Consider the following 22,258-nt stretch of genomic DNA (forward strand, 5'->3'; position numbering starts at 1 on the left):
CAGAGAGCATGCAGGGTAGCTCAGCATAGTCAATGTGTTAGTGCATCTTAGAATTCGATAGCAGTTTCCAATCTTAATTCGTTGTTAAGTCTCAGAGTTCGTCCTTTTTCCCCACCGAGTTTCCTTATCTGAAAATATTTCAATTTGTTTTCTCAAACACTAGGTCTACGAGTTGGACGAGCCACTGTGCTGGAGACAGCGTCAGCTTCCATCCTGATCCGCTCGCAGGCAACTACAACATGCTTTACGGGGTGGCATTTGCGATTCTGAACAAAAAATCCGATGGACATATGCCCTATTCCGGATGGTTTCCGAGATAGCAAATATTTTCTATCGCTTTCGTCAAGTTGATGACCCTCTGCATGTTCACATCTGGATGATGGCACTTTCTCACTCTGAAGCAACCACGAAGTTAATAGTTCAATAATTATCTAAAGTTTACAGCAGGTCATGCATGTTTGTTGTACCTCCTCCCGTTTTCAATTTTTTAAGCAAATCTAGGATACCAGAATGAGATTTTCACTCTGCAGCGGAGTGTGCGCTGATATGAAACTTCCTGGCAGATTAAAACTGTGTGCCTGACCGAGACTAACTCTGGCAGGTACTGGCAGAAGTAAAGCTGTGAGAACGGGGCGTGACTCGTGCTTGGGTGGCTCAGTCGGTAGAGCACTTGCCCGCGAAAGGCACAGGTCCCGAGTTCGAGTTTCGGTTCGGCACACAGTTTTAATCTGCCATGAAGTTTCAAATCTAGGATAGTTCCTCACTTCTACCATACAAGGAATGGTACTGTTCTGCCATACAACTGATGTCCGAGGACGGCAGCGAGAAGCAACCCTACAGACGAAGTCTTGCACACTGCAGGTAAACGTTTACTAACAGGCCACGCCATATGGCAACAGGTAAATTGTTTCTGCAATTCTGTACCGATTCTCATGCCATGTGTTTGTTATAATCTAATAACTGTAGGCGTTGTTAAAATAGTGCAGATAGCTTTTCCCAATTTCCAAAATAACCCAACATTTGAAAGTTTTACGAACAAAAACTACCCATTTTTTAAAAGTTTTGTTTAAAAATCATAAATCTTAGCGCTCCTGGCATGGCAAGTTGATAAGCCTTTTTTTACTGTTAGTGGTCAAAAAATGAAAAACCTCTTACAACCGATACCAACAGATACCGAAAAATACCGATTATTCAGAACTAAAATACAGGTATCAGTTTTAACCGGTCGGTTGTTTCCTCCCTAACTTCCAGTCTACGGTCTTCGCCGGGTGAGCTTGACGCCACAGCCCGATTGCTGACATTCTCGTATAATGTTCAACAGATCGTAAAACGCTGCTCCTGAATTTCTCGACAACGCCTGAGAAGCGCTTCGTACTAAAATAGCATTCGTTAATGTATACGCTAAAATTGTGTGAATCCTGCGCTAAATCGGTGGCTCGTTAGGTGTATGCTTCCCTTGTGAGCTCAGTCGAGCTACGCTAAACAAATGAAACAAGGCGGGCAGCGACCTCTGCAGGCAGCGTGCACGTGAACGCCTGCTGCTGTCGCCACGCGGCTCGCACGTGACCAGCGCGTGCCTCCCACGCCACTACACGCGTCGTTACCTGCTGCTTCCTACTTCACACTCACTTCCCTCCCCCTCCCTCCCCCCACCCCTCGTCAACAGCTGCCAACCAACTGAAACGGCTGTTTAGATGTTTCCCAACTACCGCATCACACACACACGCCGAGAACATTATAAGCAAATCCAATCAAAGAATGAATCTAGTGAAACTAATCAGCTCTAAATTCGGGGGGGCGGGTGGGGGGGGTGCCAACCCACACGCAGTACTACATACCTACAGAGCATTCGTCAGACCAATCCTTCAGTACTGTGCCTGCCTATGTATGAGCAGCATCCGAAGCTCAGTACGGCACAATTGCCGCATTCGACCGCAGAAACCTGAGACTAGCAGGGAACCTACACTATACCACAGCATACGATCTAGTCTATGAGGGCACGAACATCCCTCCTATTTTAGACAAGATTACCCCAGAATACGCCAAATACGACCGGAACAGAGTAAGTAGAGAAGGAATCATGAAGGCCCTAGTCTGCATACCTATATACGAGTTCAAAGTCACCCAATTCAGATACCCTTACCCAGCAGACTTCATCGCACATGCAATCCAAAAAAACGTTCCCCAACAATAAGGAGTTCGTAGAAAAAATCAGAAAAAGAAGAATCCAGTGAAGTGAAGTGTAATAAAAACAAACTAAACACGGACGGCGAACCATGAACTGACTCATTTAGTTGCGCAGACCGACCACGTCTCAGACTAGTTAAGCATGTTGCTAATCTTTGCGTCGTTTTGAAATCTTGCTAATATCTGATTAAACTCGTGTGCAGATTTTGACAGGTGGTACTTCCAAACCGTGTTCTTACGTATTTTCTCTAGGATGAAAATGTATCTTGAAATGTTTTGACTATTTTTTCCTGTTAAAACTCCTTGGCAGATTAAAACTGTGCCTGATCGAGATTCGAACCCGGGACCTTTGACTTACACTGGCAATTGTCCTACCAAGTGAGCTACCCAACCACGACACACCACCTTCCCTTACAGCTTCACTTCCGCCAATACCTGATCTCCTACCTTACGATCTCGACAGTTCTCCTGCGGTACTTAAACTAGCACACCCGGTGGAAAGGATGTTGTCAAGAAATGTTCCCAGAATGAAATTTTCACTTTGCAGCGGAGTGTGCGCTGATACGAAACTTATTGGTAGATAAGTGTTTGCAGAACCCAGGACTTTTGCCTTTTGCGGGCAAGTGCCTGGAAGTTTCGTATCAGCGCATACTCAGCAGCAGGGTGAAAGTTTCCAGAATGAAACTTTTCCATTTGTTTCAACTCTTAACAGTTTACCGTATAAACTATTTCAATAACATCCGATAGGAATCCTATAATTCTAATACTGACGCAGCAAAAATCGGCCCCAAGTACTAGCCTGCCAATCGTCATCTGTTTCGTGGCTGTAGCGACTAAGTTTTGTATTTTCAGTAAGAAACTCGTTACGACTTGGTTGAGACGTGTGAAGTAAATATCTTAGCGAAATGTCCTCTTCAAAAAAGAATCAGTAGTGGAGGTTTACTTGTCTCCCGGTTCATTTTAGAAAACTCCAGGCAATTTTTTCCATACAAGTAAACAGCAATATGGGGATAGTGGCGTACTATAGGGTCACCTGCAAACTCAAAAAAAGAGCCCCTTCCGTCCATACACCTAAGCACGAATGTAAAAGAAAAGATTAATTCAATAAATACCGACATTTTTTCTGAGGGTATGTTATTTTTTACTTTCTGAATATTACAAGATTATTTCGTGGCGGGCAACAATGTTTGCGTGATTCACACTTTTTGTATCACGAAAGTTCTCACTTTCACCGTTCGATGGTGGTCAAATCCAAGTGAAGCTGCGCTGAAGTTCCGTCCGGTACTAACATCACCGTTTAGCGGTGGCGTCACCTTCCTTTCCGCCACGTTGACGCCCAGTTTTTTGTTTTTTAAAGGATGCCATATCCTCGTGGGTAGTGGCGGCTGTTGAGGACCTAAGTCCTTCTCAGCCTGGGGTTGATTTATGCTGTTGGGGCACAATTTATTTCATGGGAGAGACCTGCCCACTTTGTTGTTAATGTTGTACTGGCTCATGCCATTTTACAGTCAGATTTTACTAAATCTGTGGTGGAATTCCTCATCCTGGTATTCACCTTACAACTGGGGGAAACCACCAAAAACCCCAATTGGGATGGCGCTGGATCTGATCTCTGGTCTTTGAGTATTTAACTTAGGTTTCTAGTCTAATTGATATTCTACTGATATATGGAACTAGATCTTCTGTTTGTCGACTTCTGTTCTAGACAAGATTGTGCCTACGCTATATTGCCTGTGAATGTTTCTTTGTTTTGGTTAGCTCTATTCCTAGACTACGATATTGTGCGTGTGCGTTTACTGCGTACGTCGTCAACTTTGCGTCCTTTTCGTTTGTCGCGAGCGTGCTTTTGCTTAGTTTGCGGTCTGGCCTGGGAAAAGAGGGAAATTTTGAGTACAGGGAATCTAAATTACTGCTTATTTGTCTGTGGCGAGAGATTAAGATGTAATTTAGCGTGGTTGTTTTATATCTGTATGTTTTAGCAGCTGCCATGATTAATGAGTTGTTAGTTATAATGGTCATTTATTACTTAGTTGCTCATTGCAAGAGCTCTTTGTTTGTGAAAGTGATAGCACGACTGACCGCGAAGAGATTAGGTTAACTTGCGACGTTACGAGACGTCAACCCCGAATATTAACGTCAAATCTTGCTTCTGGGGAAACCTTTATTACGTTGACGTGTGTAAATGTCATCTGAAGAACACTGGAATTACAGTCAATACAATAAATTTTTTTTTACAGACGCGTTGCCATGTAAGCTGTTGACAATTTGATGATTCCTAAATATGATCAGAAGATCGGGACCGGTATTAAGTGAAATAATATTTATTATCAGGGTGGTTCTGAAATGAGACTTACGCTTGACTTGCGGGTCAACGTGGCAAGTTACTAATGACGTAGGATGGCGTGGTAAGGCGCGCACGCACCGGCACATAGGACGCGCCAGCACAGATAGAGGAACAGGATTCTGATTGGCCGCTGAAATACTGAATACGAGGGTTACCCGTCAGCTAAGGCGCGAATCTGCGTCCACAACACTTAATTTAATAACTAAATGATTACTGAAGCTACGAACATACGGCGAAGCTCACAGCCACGTAAATTTCGGCATGATATATATAATTCGCAATCAGTTCAGTATTTAAAAACTAACAGAATTAAGAGATGTTGACGAGTCAGTTCTGAAGTGGCCGAGCCCCGTCAAGGTCAGTTTCAACTAACTTTAAGTGAAGCGTCAGAGGAACACTCGTGTGGCGATTCGCGGGTATGCGCAAAATACAGACTTATCAGATACTGTCTTTGCGTGGCGACTGCTTCAAGGACTCGTTTTAGTTCAGTGCGCAAATGTTACGTAACGTTGGTTTTGTCAGTTTAAATGACATTCGCTGTGGACTTACGACTTTCATTTATTCTCTGCACGACGTATTTCGGGGAATAGTGCCAATCAAATTTTTTCGTGCATTGTAACTTTTTAGGCGTGATGTTTGTGAAATGTGAGATGGTGCATGAATGTGGTGCCTTTAATATTTAAAGGAACTGTGTTTACATACAGTAAGGGCACCACAATAACGCAGGCCTGGATGCCCGAGCGGTTCTAGGCGCTACAGTCTGGAACCGCGCGACCGCTACGGTCGCAGGTTCGAATCCTGCCTCAGGCATGGATGTGTGTGATGTCCTTAGGTTAGTTAGGTTTACATAGTTCTAAGGTCTAGGGGACTGATGACCTTGGAAGTCCCATAGTGCTCAGAGCCATTTTTTGAACCACAATAACTTAGTACATCACATATCGCAAACATGAAGCCTAATCAAGTCATAATAAACGAGAAACGTTGGTGAGAATTATTTCTTGAAGCGTCGTGCAGAAAAAGGAAAATCGCGCTGGCAGCAGCAAATGTTATGAAAATAAAAATATTGTTTACAGCAGCTGGCTTTCACTAGGGAGTGAAAGACAATGAAGGAACGCTGCTTTTCATATTTTAAAGGAAGTCACAGTTAGGTTTGTTAAAAGTATGTTGGCTAAGGCGCGAATCTGTGGCCATAATACTGTTATTTTAACAAGGAGAATATCGAAGCCACGAACATACAACGAAGCTCTCAGCCAGGTAAATTTTTGCGTTAAGTTCAAAACGTTCAGCGGACCACCATCTGGTACTGTCCTGCAAGTGAGTGGAAATCAGAACTTTTCTAATTTTATTCCGACTTTTCGATCTACTGGTTCAACTTCTTAATACTAGATGTCCGCTTCATCTTGTAATGTGGGTTGTGACGCCATACATGCCCAATAACAGACATTTCTTTTGCATTAATTTTAGTTTTTGGAATGTAGGTTGTGGAAACCTACTGATTTATAGCGTAGCCCAAGGCCAAAGTTTGACGGTTCAGTCATGAATTGGCGAAGCGGGTGTCCAATGATTAAGCCAGGCATTGGCAACCTTGGGTGACCCGCGGGCCTGAGTGGCATACAGTAATCACTGAAGCTTGCCGGCAGCTTCGTAACGTGGCGAGACAGCAGCATTTCTAGCGCATAAGGTTAAAACAATAGCGTCCGCGAAGTTAATGTTTCTGGACTATCGAACTTTTATGAATGGCCCGCCACGCCAGCAAATTATGCCTCAAGAAACACGTTTTTTGTGAGTACATTCATTTTCACTCTGCAGCGGAGTGTGTGCTGATATGAAACTTCCTGGCACATAAACTGTGTGCCGGACCAAGACTCGAAATCGGGACCTTTGCCTTTCGAGGGCAAGTGCTCTACCATCTGAGCTACCCAAGCACGAATCTCCCACCGTCCTCGCAGCTTTACTTCCGCCAGTAATTCGTCTCCTACTTTCCAAACTTCATAGAAGCTCTCCTGCGAACCTTGCAGAACTAGCACTCCAGGAAGAAAAGATAAGGTCCCGAGTTCGGGGTCTCGGTCCGGTACACAGTTTTAATCTGCCAGGAAGTTACATTCATTTTATTTGCACTCCATCTTCAGAACAGTGTGTGTTTACTAATGGCATTACAGAATTTTGCAAAAGGAAGCTTTTAAGGCTGCTATTTTAAAACATAAGTAGGAATATAATGTTCACAACGCGTAAATAAATATAAACCCTATGAAGATGGCTTGCCAGGCATCTTCAAATATCATGCAAAAATAAACGCCAAGAAAAGCAACTAATTCATTATGAAATATACGTTTCTGCGTAACTGCGTAAAGAGTTTCCACTGTTGCCGTGTTCTAATATGCCCGAATCAGACAAGAATTATTTAATATTGTTAATAAGTGAAAGAACAGAAAAAAATAAGGAAAGAGTAAGAAACAATAGATAAATAACGCAATGTGATAGGATAGCTCAATCGACAATTATGAGTAACTGAATTTTCGCAGTCCGGTCTGGTTCCTCACCGTGAGTTAGTCCAACATTTCAAGTAATTAACCAGACCACCCTACTTAAGTTGCGGTCACAAACAACCAGAGCTTAAGTCACAGTCACGGCTTCGACAGAACTACCGGGCACAGAAAACAGTCGTATCGCGGTTGATAATGTACGATAAATTACTTTTTGGGACGATCCTGCTACTTCCGCGATCCCATGGAATCCATTGTTCCCCAATTGACGGAGCAAGCGTACGCCGAAGGAGAAGCCCTTGTCCGCTCAAGCGACGTCACCACAGAAGCCCGCCGCAGGCCGGCAGCACGAGTCACGACAACCAAAGCCAAAATTAAACTGTCTTCTGTTCCACTTCCTGCTCACTGCTGCAAGGGATCCACAGATGTGTCGCTTGCTGCGTAGTTTATGTTTTCGCTGACATTCAGGAAACAGTACTTCTCGAGAACAAGACTAACTGTATTTTACTGTTATCTGGGAAATATAGTACAAATGTCAGGAGACATTTCTAGAGGTTTTCCCTGAGAGGGTAAGTTCATTTCTGTTTACCAAATTGCATCTGGCATTGCAGTCTCATTGTTTTGATTCCTTCCGTAACGGTATTTCAGTTTCCGCATCGCGTTGTAGATGTTCATCATCGTCTTATTAACCCTCGACGAGGTATTATCTACAGAAACAAATCCCAAGTTTTATCTCTTCTACACCGATAATTGTTATTTGTTCGCAACACCTCTCTGTCGACCGGTTAGATGCTACCTGTTTTGCATCGTGAGGGCACAAATTCATGATTCACTGTTGGTAAGAGATATATATATATATATATATATATATATTTTATCAGCTTAGAAGCACAAAAAATGTTAAAACTTTTGCACAAGTTGTTCCATTAATTTTTATCACCCCAAGCAACTTTTTGTCCAGAAGCAAATAGGAAAGTTATCCAGCAAATGTTATTTAGCTATCAGGGAGACATTAACCAACGCGATTGCCTTTCTTTTGTTAGTTACGCTGATATGAACAGGAGTAAGTCTTTTACGTAGCATCATTTTTATTCGACAATCCAATTACTCTTCCTAGACCTGTCCGAAAACGTAGGAGAGAAAGTAATTTTGCATTCCTTTTCAATAACATTTTTACGTGAATGGTAGAGTGTGATACAGTTTTGAACAGGTCTTCAAGCGAGGTAGTGTATTACCGAATAAAAATATGTAGGGTGCTATTTAAAAAAATGACTATCCTGTTCAGATCTTCATAACGAACAAAGCTACATAAAGTAGCATGAAAGGCAATCATGCTCGTTAATATGCTCCCTGAGAGGTAAACATTTGCTTGAGACATCTGCTATTTCAGCTCTGAGCCCCTGCTACTAGGTAGTGAGGAAAGCCCAAAAGCGCTAGGACTGTACAGTGTACCTAATTTACATACCTTTGCGACGTTCCCCAGGGTCGCCTTCCACTTCCCAGTTAGTCAGTTCGCCTAATAAAGAAGGAAAATCTAAACTAGTGAGATGTGTCGTGAATATACATTTGGAAAAACATGAGACTGCGTAAACAGAGAATTTTAACGGGCATATAATTTTCAAAAATGTTGGGAGCCATACTTCCAGATATTAGCTACGGACTGAACAATGAGTTCGTTGGGCCGTTGATTGTCAGTTTAATTATGATGTGGTTAGGCTGTCTGTACCATCGGGCCATGTGTTTTTTCCCCCGTACACTGATCGAGATTCAGTTCTGTGAACACTTTGTAGATGTGGCAAAAGATAACCTACGCTAGCGGGCTGCGGTGTCAAAGACATTGTTCGGTAGGCGTCGTCAACGCAATATGTCGTCAGCTCTGTCACAGTGCACCTGACCGCCTGTATAATTTCTGCACCATGTATCTCCGCAGTACATTGTGCATCGCTTGTCAAAGGGTGCTTCGTACAAACATGCGTGATTTTATGCCCTTATCCATTTGCGTTTTGATCTAATATATTTTCACCAGTGCGCGCCCTCAACTCTTAAGTGGTCTTCACACAACAAAAAGTTTGAGGCCTAGAGTATTATGAAGGCGGTTTGAAAAGTTCTCAGAATTACCACGAGAGGTCAGAGCTAGCGCTACGAGTTGTTCACGTGACATTCATTGGACTGTTACTTGTAAACATGTGCCACGTCAGTGCTCTTGGAAGAGAGCTGTGCCGGTGACGTGGCTGTGTTCCCGCGTAGTGATTTGCGAAGATGAAAAAAAAAAAAAAAAAAAAAATCGAGATTCGAGCAATGACAGTGCTTCGTAAAGAAAGGTTTGAAAGTAAAGGACACTCATGTCTATTTCCAGGATACATTGGGGGGGGGGGAGGGGGGGGAGACTGCTCCTTGATATTTAACTGTTGCCAAGTGGACAAATGAATTTAAATTTTTTCGGGAAGAGCTTAGATGCTCCGTGCAGTGGTCGGCCAAGATGTGTCACTACTGCAGGAATAATTGTGAAAGTGCACAATAAGGTCATGGAGGAGGGCCGATTTAAAATGCTCCATCTGAAAGGGTCTATTACATTTTAACTGAATGACAAATGAAAAAAAAATATCTCCAATATGGGTGTCGCGACTCTTGACGCTGGATCAAAAACGCATGAGAATGGACTTATAGGAACAATGTGTGGCCCGTTTCAGGTGAAACAAGATTGTGAGACCACAGACGAAAGTTGGATGCACTACTATACCCCAGACAAAACAAAGCAGTGGAAACCTGCTGAGTCTCCGCCACCAAAGAAAGCAAAGACAATTCCTTCGGCGGGAAAGGTCAAGGCACCAGTTTTCCGAGATGCGAAGGGGCAAACAATTACTGGAGAATACTATGCTAACCTCCAGGACAAATTGCAACAAAAGACAGCGAAGAAATACCAGGTTTAGCAAGGAATAAAGTCACCTTCCAGCAAGACAATGCGCGCCCGCACATGTGCCGACGCCACGGCAAAATTACACGAACTAAGGTATGAATGGCTGCCATACCCGCCTTATTCGCTTGATATTGCTCTGACTTCCATATCTTCCCAAAACTGAAAACAAATTATGGTGGACGAAGATTCACTTCAAACGAAGAATTGATAGCCGGATTGACAACTATTTTGCACGCCTTTCGAGATGGAATCAAGGTACTGGAACACTGTCGGACCAAGAGCATTTTTCTACAAGGAGACTACATTAAAAATAAAATTTTCACTGATTTAAGTACTTTTTCTATTCCGTTCCGAGAACTTTTCAAACCACCCACCGGTCTGTCAAGGACGAAAGTAGCTTTGTCATAATGTATCAGTGCCAGGTGGCAGCTCGATGAAACTTTGTCCTTACATGGGATGAACTGCTACAGTGTAGTACAGAAGATAAAGAAATACGAAAATGGACGATAATGAATGACATATTCAGAATCAATCACTACAGCGAAGCTGCGATGATTGATGACGGTCCCCTAGACATTACACATGGCGGGACGTTGTTCTTAATGAGATGTGATCACCACGGACGGCAGTGCATTGTGTGCAACATGCTCCCATGTTAGCCACAAGGTTGGTAAGGAGTTCTTGTGACAAGACGTTCCCTTCCTCCGAGAGCCTTACTCCATTAGATTCAAGACGGGGAGAGGGGCAGGCCAGCCCAATCCATTCGCCGGACTCCCTCTGGTTCCAAGAGCTGCTCAGCTTGAGCTGTTAGATGCTGCCGCGCATTGCTATCCATAAAAATAAAATCAAGGCCGAATGCATTCTTGAAAAGACGCACTTCAGGAAGGAGCACAGGGTCACAATAACACTGAGCGCCGTGTTCGAAGATTTGGAGATCAATAATCCCATGCCACATTATGCCTCCCCATGCGATAACACGTAGACCACCAAAACTATCATTTTCGACAATGTTCCTGAGTGCATTACGCGTCCTCATCTCTCGCCATATGAGGGTACGTCCAGCATTGCCAGATCTACATGGATACTCTGCAAATCACATTTAAGTGCCTGGTAGAGGGTTCATCGAACCATCTTCACAATTCTCTTATTCCAATCTCGTATAGCGCGGGGAAAGAACTAACACCTATGTCTTTCCGTACTAGCTCTGATTTCCCTTATTTTATCGTGGTGATCGTTCCTTCCTATGTAGGCCGGTCTCAACAAAATATTTTCGCATTCGGAGGAGCAAGTTGGTGATTGGAATTTCGTGAGAAGATTCCGTCGCAACGAAAAACGCCTTTCTTTTTAATGATTTCCAGCCTAAATCCTGTATCATTTCTGTGACACACTCTCCCATATTTAGCGATAATACAAAACGTGCTGCATTTCTTTGATCTTCTTCGATGTACTCCGTCAGTCCTATCTGGTAAAGATCCCACATCGCGCAGCAGTATTCTAAAAGAGGACGGACAAGCGTAGTGTAGGCAGTCTCCTTAGTAGGTCTGTTACATTTTCTAAGTGTCCTGCCAATAAAACGCAGTCTTTCGTTAGCCTTTCCATCCACAACATTTTCTGTGTGTTCCTTCCAGTTTAAGTCGTTCGTAATTTTAATACCTAGGTATTTAGTTGAATTTACGGCTTTTAGAGTAGACTGATTTATCGTGTAACCGAAGTCTGACGAGTTCCTTTTAGTACTCATGTGGATGACCTCACTTTTCGTTATTTAGGGTCAATTGCCACTTTTCACACCATTCAGTGATCTTTTCTGTTTTGCAGTTTGTTATGGTCTTGTGACGACAGTCTATGAACGACAGCGTCATCTGCTAACAACCGAAGACTGCTGCTCAGATTGTCTCCCAAATCGTTTATATAGATAAGGAACACCAAAGGGCCTATAACACTACCTTGGGGAACGCCAGAAATCACTTCTGTTTTACTGTATGACTTTCCGTCAATTACTACGAACTGTGACCTCTGACAGGATATATCAAATCCAGTCACATAACAGGCGATATTCCATAAGCACACAATTTCACTACGAGCCCCTTGTGCGGTACCGTGTCAAAAGCCTTCCGGAAATCCAGAAATACGGAATCTATCTGAAATCCCTTGTCAATAGCCAATAGCACTCAACACTTCATGTTGACAAAGAGCTATTTGTTCCACAGGAGCGATGTTTTCTAAATCCATGTTGACTTTTTGTCAATAGTTTTCTTCGAGGTAATTCATAGTGTTTGAACAATATATGTTCCAAAATCCTGCTGCAAATCGACGTTAACGACATGGGCCTGTAATGTAGTGGGTTACTCCTACCTTTGTTGAGTACTGGTGTGACCTGTGCAACTTTCCAGTCTCTGGATGCGTATCTTTCGTCGAGCGAACAGTAGTATATGATTGTCAAGTATGGAGCTAATGCATCAGCTTACTCCTGAAGGAACGTAATTGGTATACAGTCTGAACCAGAAGACTTGCCTTTATTAAATGATTTAAGTTGCTTCACTACATCGAGAATATTTACTTCTACGTTACTCACGTTGGCAGCTGTTCTCGATTCGACTCAGGAATATTTACTTAGTCTTCTTTTGTGAAGGCATTTCCAAAGGCTACGTTTAGTAATTCTGCTTTGGCAGCACGGTGATATGATTGTTTTGGTGGTGCAGGTGTTAGACTGTGGGGGAATATAATGTTGCATGGACGTATTGAGCAAATCTTTGAAAACCGTACACTCACCGACCGGTCAACATTACTTTGGCACTGCACTCCTTACCCATGAGTCGTTTCAAAAATGCACTCCTCCCTGACTTCATTTTTATGAATGAGAATGAGTGACCGCTTCCAACAGCACAGGTGGAGGAACTTTTGCAATTATCTTGCAGTTGTCAACCTCCCACTGAGGAATGGAACGCCCTACCATACGAATTCCTTATTCATCTCGTGACTAGCATGGGAACGCCAAGCAGAGCATGCACCGAGTCCGTAGTGGTCACACACCTTATTGATACTTATGCCCCGACTTTTCGAATGTCGGGAAGACCATCACAAATCGCAGTGACTACAGTGTACGAGGTCTGTTGAAAAAAATTTCCGAACTTCATCCACAAAATTTTTGTGCTCCTACCATACTCTCCTCCACAATTGATACACCGCTCCCAACGCCAATTCCGGAAGCAGTCCTGGTACGCCTATTGGTGGAACGCGCGAAGCGCCGTCTGCGAATTTTATTTATCTACCATCGTTGCAAGTCTTCGTCTTTTCATTGGGGTTTTCGACTTTGGAAATAAAATGCCACAGGGGCCAGGTCTGAAGAGTAAAGAAGATGAGGCAGCACAGTGATTTCGTTTTATGTTGAATAATCACAAACCAACAGGGATGAATGTGCTGGTGCGCTATCTTGATACAAGAGCCATGAATTCTCCCCACATTTCAGGCTGTGTCTTCTTATTTTCTCGCTGGCGACGATAGTACCGTCGAATAACAGTTTGTCCTTGTGGCACAATTTGAAGATGAACTAATCCTTCAGAGTCAAAGACAACTATCAGCATGGCTTTGATCTGACGAGCTTTTTTGGTCTTGAGAAACTTTCCCGAACCATTGTGAAGATTGGATACTGGTCTCATCATAACCGTATATCCACGTCTCATCACCAGGTACGATTCTCTTAAGGAACATCACATCTGCGATCACAGACTGCGAGGCGAATGTCTCTGACGTTGACTCTTGAGCCGTGGGACGAACTTTGCGGCAGCACGATTGATTCCAAGATGCTGTGTCAGTTTTTCATAACATGATCCAACTGAAATGTTACGTTGTTCTGAAATCTCTGACAATCTTCGATTGGCACGCACTATTTCGTTGACGTTCCTCACATGAGCGTCGTCGTAGACATCTTAGGGCGTCCTGAAAGAGGGTAATCTTAAACTTCCACCAGGCTATTTCTAAACCATGTGAACCATTCGCAACACCGAGGAAGAAATAAGCACTCATCACCGTACGCTCCCTCCACCATTTGGTGTGTCTCTAAAGGTTTTCTTGGGTTTCAAACAAAATTAAATGCAGACACGATGCTTCTTTAACCCTGCCATTTCGAAATTCGCAAAATGTGATAACATTTTACTTAATACGGCAGTGAAAGAGGCATACAACAAGGAAACGTTCGGCAGTTAAATATAAACACCGGCGTGTGCAGGGATGCCAGCCTCATTTCACTCCAACACACAATTGGCATGAGATTAGGAACGTTCCACAATTTTTGAACAGAACTTGTAAATATTGATTTTGAGTGTCATTCCTGTTAGCCTCACTGCGTATTTCTTTCAGTTACCTCTTGGACTACACTGTACTGTAGCGTCCTAAGTATCGTTCAAGTTCCTTAGATGACGATGAGTGTGTTGGACGCTCGTACAAAGTCCCAATTGTTACACTTTTTTTTACACAGTCCAATTTAGCCACTGTGACGAATGATGAAACGATGAGGACTATACAAACACCCAGTCCCCGGGCAGAGAAAATCTCCAATCCGGCCGGGAATCAGGTTTCGAAGACCCGGGGGGGGGGGGGGGGGGGGGGGGGGGGGGGACGCAAATTCAGAAGGCTCTAACCACTTAGGCACAATTTCGTCTGAGGATACGGCGGGATACAGCGCACGTTAAGTTCTTCGAAATACCTGCCAAACTAACATTCATCTTTACAGAAACGACCGATTGTCTACTGATAAGCCTAGACACGTGTTCACTTTTGACTTTTTCCACTGGGCGGATTTTCTGGGAAATCTGGTTATGGCACTTACCGTGTTCTCGTCAGTTTTTTTTTTTTCGAGGGTGGCTAGTCCACTGACCAATCAAACTGAGCCTCCGAGCAGCCTAGCGCCACAACCTGCAGACAAAGACCCGATGAAGTACTTGCACTATGATCAAAAGAATCCGGACACCTCAAAAACATACGGTTTTCATATTAGGTGTATTGTGCTGCCACCTATTGCCAGGTACTCCACATCAGCGACCTCAGTAGTCAGACATCGTGAGAGCAGAGTGGCGCGCTCCGCGGAACTCACGGACTTCGAACGTCGTCAGGTGATTAGGTGGCACTTGTGTCATACGTCTGCACGCGAGATTTCCACGCTCCTAAACATCCCTAGGTCCACTTTTTCCTATGTGATACTGAGGTGGAAACGTGAAGAGCCATGTACAGCACAAAAGCGTACGGGCCGACCTCGTCTGTTGACTGGCAGACCGCCGACAGTTGAAGAGGGTCGTAATGTGTAAAAAGCAGACATATGTCCAGACCATCACACAGGAATTCCAAACTTAATCAGGATCCACTGCAAGTACTATGACAGTTAGGCAGGAGGTGAGAAAACTGATTTCATCGTCGAGAGGCTGCTCATAAGCCACACATCGCGCCGGTAAATGCCAAACGACGCCTCGCTTGGCGTAAGGAACGTAAACATTGGACGATTGAACACTGGAAAAACGTTGTGTGGCGTTACGAATCAGGTACACAACGTGGCGATGCATTGGCAGGGTGAAAGTATGGCGAATGCCCGGTGAACGTAATCTGCCAGCGTGTGTAGTGGCAACTACAAAATTCGCTGGCGGTGGTGTTACGGTGTGGTGTGGTCGTGTTCGTCACTGAGGGGGCTTGCACCCCTCGTTTTGCGTGGCACTATCACAGCACAGGCCTACATTGATGTTTTAAGCACCTTCTTGCTTCCCACTGTTGAAGAGCAATTCGGGGCTGGCGACTGCATCTTTCTACACGATCGAGCCCCTGTTCATAATGTACGGCCTATGGCGGAGTGGTTACACGACAATAGCATTCCTGTAATATGACTGGCCTGCATAGTCCTGACCTGAATCTTAAAGAACACCTTTTGGATGTTTTTGGAACTCCGACTTCGTGCCAGGCCTCACCGATCGACATCGATACCTCAGTGCAGCACTGCGTAAGAATGGGCTGCCATTGCTCAAGAAACCTTCAAGCACATGAACGTACGCCTGCGAGAGTGGAAGCTGTTATCACGGCTAGGGGTGGGCCAACACCAGAATTCCTGCACTACCGAAGGAGGGAGTCAAACTCAAGTGTTCAGTCCGGTGTCCGGATACTTATCACACAGTGTGTGTTAGCTTAAAATGTCTTGCCCCATCCACCCTAACTGGGGGTGTAAGAGGTTGACATGGTCAAATAGAGGAAGCTGCAGATGTAACGAACACAAATTCTGGTCATTTCTAACCTTATAGTGTTTTAACTAATCGTGTCATGTTAGACTATATCGCAATAGTGAAGGTTTGACGAGGACTGAGCAAGTTAGAGTTTCTCATTCTGTGTACCCATGTTCCGAAATTTGTGGACAGTCCTATTGCTGTGCTCATCCATTCACTTACGATATGAATGCTCATCCATTCACTTACGATATGAAAGAGCAGCGCGTATCACACGTCCGTCTGGGTCATGCGATCAGTAAGTCAGTGTGCTAAGCAAACTAACCGTGTAGACGACTGGTTATTCCCCCCCCCCCCCCCCCCTAAAATTACTATATGTGAGTTAGCCAAATGTACGTGCAGATTGTCTTCTAGCAAGGCAGCGGAATTCGATTCCAGCGGTGGCAATGAGTTGCACATGGAGTCCTCGGCGGAGTTCATTCACCTTTGAGCCTTTGTGTGGTTCATTAAGAGGCGCATTAACTGCTGCACCAGACAGCTGCGGGTATTCTCATTACCACACACAACAAAAGATCTCATACGACACGGGCTAGGGTTTCAGAAAAAAAAGTAAACAGGTATTGGTTTCCCACGGTGATCTGGCGTTTTTCGAAATAGCTGAATTGCGACGATCTGATCTGTAATAATTATATCGGCTTCCAGTACGTCCTGGATCAACGTTTTTCTTTCTTCTAGCATTCAAAGCTAATTCCATAACTTACGCATGTTTTTAAAGACCAGAAACCGAACATGTGATACGATGCGAAGAACCTTCTGCCGTGCACTTCCAATGGTTTGCATGGTATGTACTGTATATAGATCTGGATAAGAATAACAAATCTGTCGATAAATGTTTAGAAAACACAGCGATTAAATTCACTCCCCCTATTTTATAGTCTTCCCTCCACAATTTCCTTTGCGTGTTGATCATAACTTTTCCTTTGAGATTTCACATGTAGTGACCTGCAGGAAACTGTTTCCGGGTCCGAACATTACACCTATTTTAAATGAATGCTACAAAACCAAACGTAAAAGAATGCCTTTGTGCGATCTCTTGATTTTTTTGTCATTTACTTCACGTGAGCTATACGCATTGTGTGGGGGCGAAACGTCAGAGATGTGAAAGCGGTCACTGGAATGTTCTAAGAAGGTTTCCACGTAATATATGCTGTTTTTCTCCAAAATTTTCCATTTTACGCTTCGCTGCATTTCCGCTGCCCGCTGGATCTCATCTCTATTAAGAGGTTTAGAAGGGGCTGGTTATCCGAAGGATTTTTCCATTTTATTGCAATGCTCTGATGCAGGTTATTAAGCAATAGGTAGGCCAAATGTCATGCAGCAAATTATTTCTGCCAGAGGCCACAAATACAAGAATATATCAGTAAGGTGCGCGAGGAACTATCGTTACCCGAATATTTAAAAAGTCACCAATGGTTTACTTCTTTCCAGTACTTTCGGCTTACCCATTCAACCTGAGACTTCAGCAACCACCAGTCTGAATGTGGAAAATGCATGAAAATTAAAGGTGCGAACAGCCGCTACAGGCAACTCCTTACTAGACTTGCCCACGCGCTGTGCAGGTCGTTCGCATCGCTACCGGAGTGTGGCGCTGTCGGCAACTGCCAGCAGTCGACCATGCGCCTTATCGATCCGCCTCCACTTTTACCCGGACACTTGCAGAGCGACGGGTACGTCCCCTTTAACACGAGTGCAGTAAGCTGTTGAGACGCCGTTCCTCGATGCCAAGGCCGCGTCACCTGGCAATGGCCGGGTCACGCGAGCGTCTAGGCCACCGGGACCGCCGCAAAACAAAGCCGAATTCCCGGCAACACACTTGCTCAGTGCATGAACTTGCTTTGGACTGGCGAAACACTTATGTTATTCTCACAAATAAAGTTACGACTATCAAATACGCTGATAAATGGACGAAAGCTTTATTTACATGGAACGCAAGCGACACACAATGTTTATATTTTAAAGTGTATTATCAGTCATTCATTCATTCATTCATTCATTCATTCATAAAAGACAGCAGATTCCTTCGAGAGAACCTGAGTTCAAACATCCGTAGTGGTTTCGGTTTCTCGCATTTTTTTCCTTCTTCAATCACACTCCGCAAAATTCCTATGCAAAACCAGAGGCTGTTTTCTCGCTCAGTCTTTTTGAATTACAGATGCAGATGCGAGAACAAGTTGATACGAAGGCTTGCACTGCTTAGTCTGGTAATGGAATTAATATGTTAAAGAGTAGGCAAGCCTAATAAGGAAGTAGGATTAGCAACAAGGTAAAACAATTACAGGATTAGATATCACAGTGTACAGATAATGGTTTAATCAACTCTGGTATAGACTAACGAATACAATGTCAGCCAGATATACCGTAATATGTATATGTAGATAACCTGTAATAGTCTATGAAATCATAGAGGTATTTCGCTCAGGAAACTATAGAACACTGTCCAGTCAACAAGTGCAATTTTGATGCTCCAGGTCAATCGCAGAGGGCATTTGCATAAATGCAATACCTTGAAGCAAATATGACACCTAAGGAGTGTGAGAAACACGACTGCCAAGTCTTTCAGCATACTTTGAAGCAGCCACATGTTTGTTGACGTGAATATATATATATATATACTCCTGGAAATTGAAATAAGAACACCGTGAATTCATTGTCCCAGGAAGGGGAAACTTTATTGACACATTCCTGGGGTCAGATACATCACATGATCACACTGACATAACCACAGGCACATAGACACAGGCAACAGAGCATGCACAATGTCGGCACTAGTACAGTGTATATCCACATTTCGCAGCAATGCAGGCTGCTATTCTCCCATGGAGACGATCGTAGAGATGCTGGATGTAGTCCTGTGGAACGGCTTGCCATGCCATTTCCACCTGGCGCCTCAGTTGGACCAGCGTTCGTGCTGGACGTGCAGACCGCGTGAGACTACGCTTCATCCAGTCCCAAACACGCTTAATGGGGGACAGATCCGGAGATCTTGTTGGCCAGGGTAGTTGACTTACACCTAGAGCACGTTGGGTGGCACGGGATACATGCGGACGTGCATTGTCCTGTTGGAACAGCAAGTTCCCTTGCCGGTCTAGGAATGGTAGAACGATGGGTTCAATGATGGTTTGGATGTAGCGTGCACTATTCAGTGTCCCCTCGACGATCACCAGAGGTGTACGGCCAGTGTAAGAGATCGCTCCCCACACCATGATGCCGGGTGTTGGCCCTGTGTGCCTCGGTCGTATGCAGTCCTGATTGTGGCGCTCACCTGCACGGCGCCAAACACGCATACGACCATCATTGGCACCAAGGCAGAAGCGACTCTCATCGCTGAAGACGACACGTCTCCATTCGTCCCTCCATTCACGCCTGTCGCGACACCACTGGAGGCGGGCTGCACGATGTTGGGGCGTGAGCGGAAGACGGCCTAACGGTGTGCGGGACCGTAGCCCAGCTTCATGGAGACGGTTGCGAATGGTCCTCGCCGATACCCCAGGAGCAAGCTAATTTGCTGGGAAGTGGCGGTACTGTCCCCTACGGCACTGCGTAGGATCCTACGGTCTTGGCGTGCATCCGTGCATCGCTGCGGTCCGGTCCCAGGTCGACGGGCACGTGCACCTTCCGCCGACCACTGGCGACAACATCGATGTACTGTGTAGACCTCACGCCCCACGTGTTGAGCAATTCGGCGGTACGTCCACCCGGCCTCCCGCATGCCCACTATACGCCCTCGCTCAAAGTCCGTCAACTGCACATACGGTTCACGTCCACGCTGTCGCGGCATGCTACCAGTGTTAAAGACTGCGATGGAGCTCCGTATGCCACGGCAAACTGGCTGACACTGACGGCGGCGGTGCACAAATGCTGCGCAGCTAGCGCCATTCGACGGCCAACACCGCGGTTCCTGGTGTGTCCGCTGTGCCGTGCGTGTGATCATTGCTTGTACAGCCCTCTCGCAGTGTCCGGAGCAAGTATGGTGGGTCTGACACACCGGTGTCAATGTGTTCTTTTTTCCATTTCCAGGAGTGTCTATATAATCTCGCGAATGCTGGCCGGTGCCTAACCACTTCACCAGCGTGCTATCAAGGAATTGTGCCAGCCACAAATGTGGCTACGTTTCGCGTCTCACGATCCCTCTGGATATACACGCGGCTTTTGACTCAATAGCTTATCGTAACTTGCCAGAAATGAAGGGACTCGCTTGGTGTGCCCTATCCACGATGTTTCTACGCCCCAAATCTTCCAGTATATGGTGGTGCGTTTAAGGGGGTGGGAGCGGCACATTCACTATTACAGACGTTCACTACGAAGACACGAGTCCTTTTGCCATTTGGAAGGTTCGCTGCACCTGAGTAGCTGGTATCTATTCTAATGGGTTGTGATGTAGCTGTAACATTGATCTGGTTATAGCTGATCCTATACAGATCTTCGACTCCTTTCCGCTATTTGGAAGCAAATCCGCAGTAGTCTTAACACACATTGTGCCTCTCCAACTGGCATTGCCAAGTGACACTGATTGGCCAGCCTTTGTGCAACCATTGACTTCCAATCAGAGACATCCCACTAAAGTTTACAGCTAAGACATTCACATAAACTCTGTTTCTATGTGGACACTACGTGAAATAATATTTTCGTAATCGGCCACACGGTCTATTTTATATGCCAACGAAAGAAGAACGACCGTTTTATTCTTGCTACCTCTCACGAACACAATCTGATCTAAAATGGTCCATTATGGCGTAAAAGCAGATAAATTCTTTCGTCCTCTCTTCAGGCACATGTATTGAGAAGTGAACACAAAATAGTCCGGCAGTACCGGTACGGAAATACAGACGAAAGAGTTGTACGTAGGCTCTCCAGGTGCCCAATTTATCCTACCATCAGTTGCATTTATTACACTTTACACGAAGTTATAACAATCGTCTAGATGTATAGGGTGAATTAAACTGATGCTAACCGAGGATTTTTTTCCTCTCGAGACATATAAACTGTCATGCTAATGTTGCAGAAAAAGATTTGTTGCTGAAATGACGTAGGAAAAAAACTTTTGCAGCTTAACGTAATTTCTTTGCATTTGTTAACTCAAGAACTGTTCGACATGTTCAATTCAGCCACTCATGAGATGTTTTGCTCTGATAAACGCATGATCTCTTCGGATCATGAACATTAAAAAAATCCCAAAACAATCTCCTCATTGTATCTGAAGTTTCAATGGCACTTCAGAAAACGACTGTGTTCGGACTGTATCAAACTAGTTCTTTTGTTTATCTCCACAGACAAAAATCCATAGACTTCAGGGCACTCAAACTGATCTCTACGCGTACAATCCATTATAGTAGACATACGACTTTTGAGGAGTCTGGGGGAGAGAAAAACGAAAATTTCCTGGAAATGGCAGGACCACCAGCGAAAAGATTGAGGCGAGGGTTATCACATACGCAGTAAGTCTATACGATTTGAACCCGAACGAAACCAACAAAACATTTGAAGTTGTTATTCAGGGCATCTTCCAAGTATTTCGGTGGCTAACTGCATACTAACTACGTTTCCTTTGATTTCTCACTCCTATTAATCTTTGTATCTGCATCGCATTGAAAATATCTGCCCAACAGAGCAAATGTCGATAGTGGTGCAGTATGGTTGTTTGGAAATAATTTACTTACTGTACTTTGCTGTTAACAGCAGCGCCCACTTTGCTCTTTCTTTCAAAGCTTGTGTTCAGTGGGCCTACTGACAGCTTGGTTGTGCCTTGGGTTTGTTTTTCAATCCGTGTTAATTTATACCTAACAGTGTTTCACAGGTATACGGGTCCGTTTACTGAGGAAGGGCTGTTCCCGCAGCAACAGCAGTCGTATCGCCGTACTCTGGCATCTGATGGTAGTTGCCCTACACTGTTTTGCGTTGTGAAGACAGTCACAAAGGCCATTAGGGTAACTAGCCGAATAAGATGTGGAGGTTTGCTTTTTACTACTATTAATGAGCCAACGGATGCCACGGACACGAGGGTGTGCACCCAAAATTTTCACAAAATATCCCCGAACAATCTCCAGAATTCGGTCAGTGGAGTGTTAATTCT

The 22,258-nt window shown here is 44.5% G+C and overlaps 1 protein-coding gene across 2 annotated transcripts in view; it reads right to left on the reverse strand.

Moving 5' to 3' along the window:
• LOC126266944 (BCL2/adenovirus E1B 19 kDa protein-interacting protein 3) overlaps positions 1 to 22,258 on the reverse strand; it is a 271,746-nt gene that overhangs the window by 244,903 nt on the left and 4,585 nt on the right. The window contains exon 2 of one of the 2 annotated variants that reach the window (XM_049971646.1): positions 8,480 to 8,530. The exons of the other annotated variant lie outside the window; for it this stretch is intronic. Coding sequence (XP_049827603.1) covers positions 8,480 to 8,530 — 51 coding nt within the window. The remainder of the gene's footprint in view (positions 1 to 8,479; positions 8,531 to 22,258) is intronic. 2 annotated transcript variants of the gene reach the window in all.

This window comes from Schistocerca gregaria, chromosome 4 (genome assembly GCF_023897955.1).
Source record: "Schistocerca gregaria isolate iqSchGreg1 chromosome 4, iqSchGreg1.2, whole genome shotgun sequence".
NCBI classification, from domain to species: Eukaryota; Metazoa; Arthropoda; class Insecta; order Orthoptera; family Acrididae; genus Schistocerca; species Schistocerca gregaria.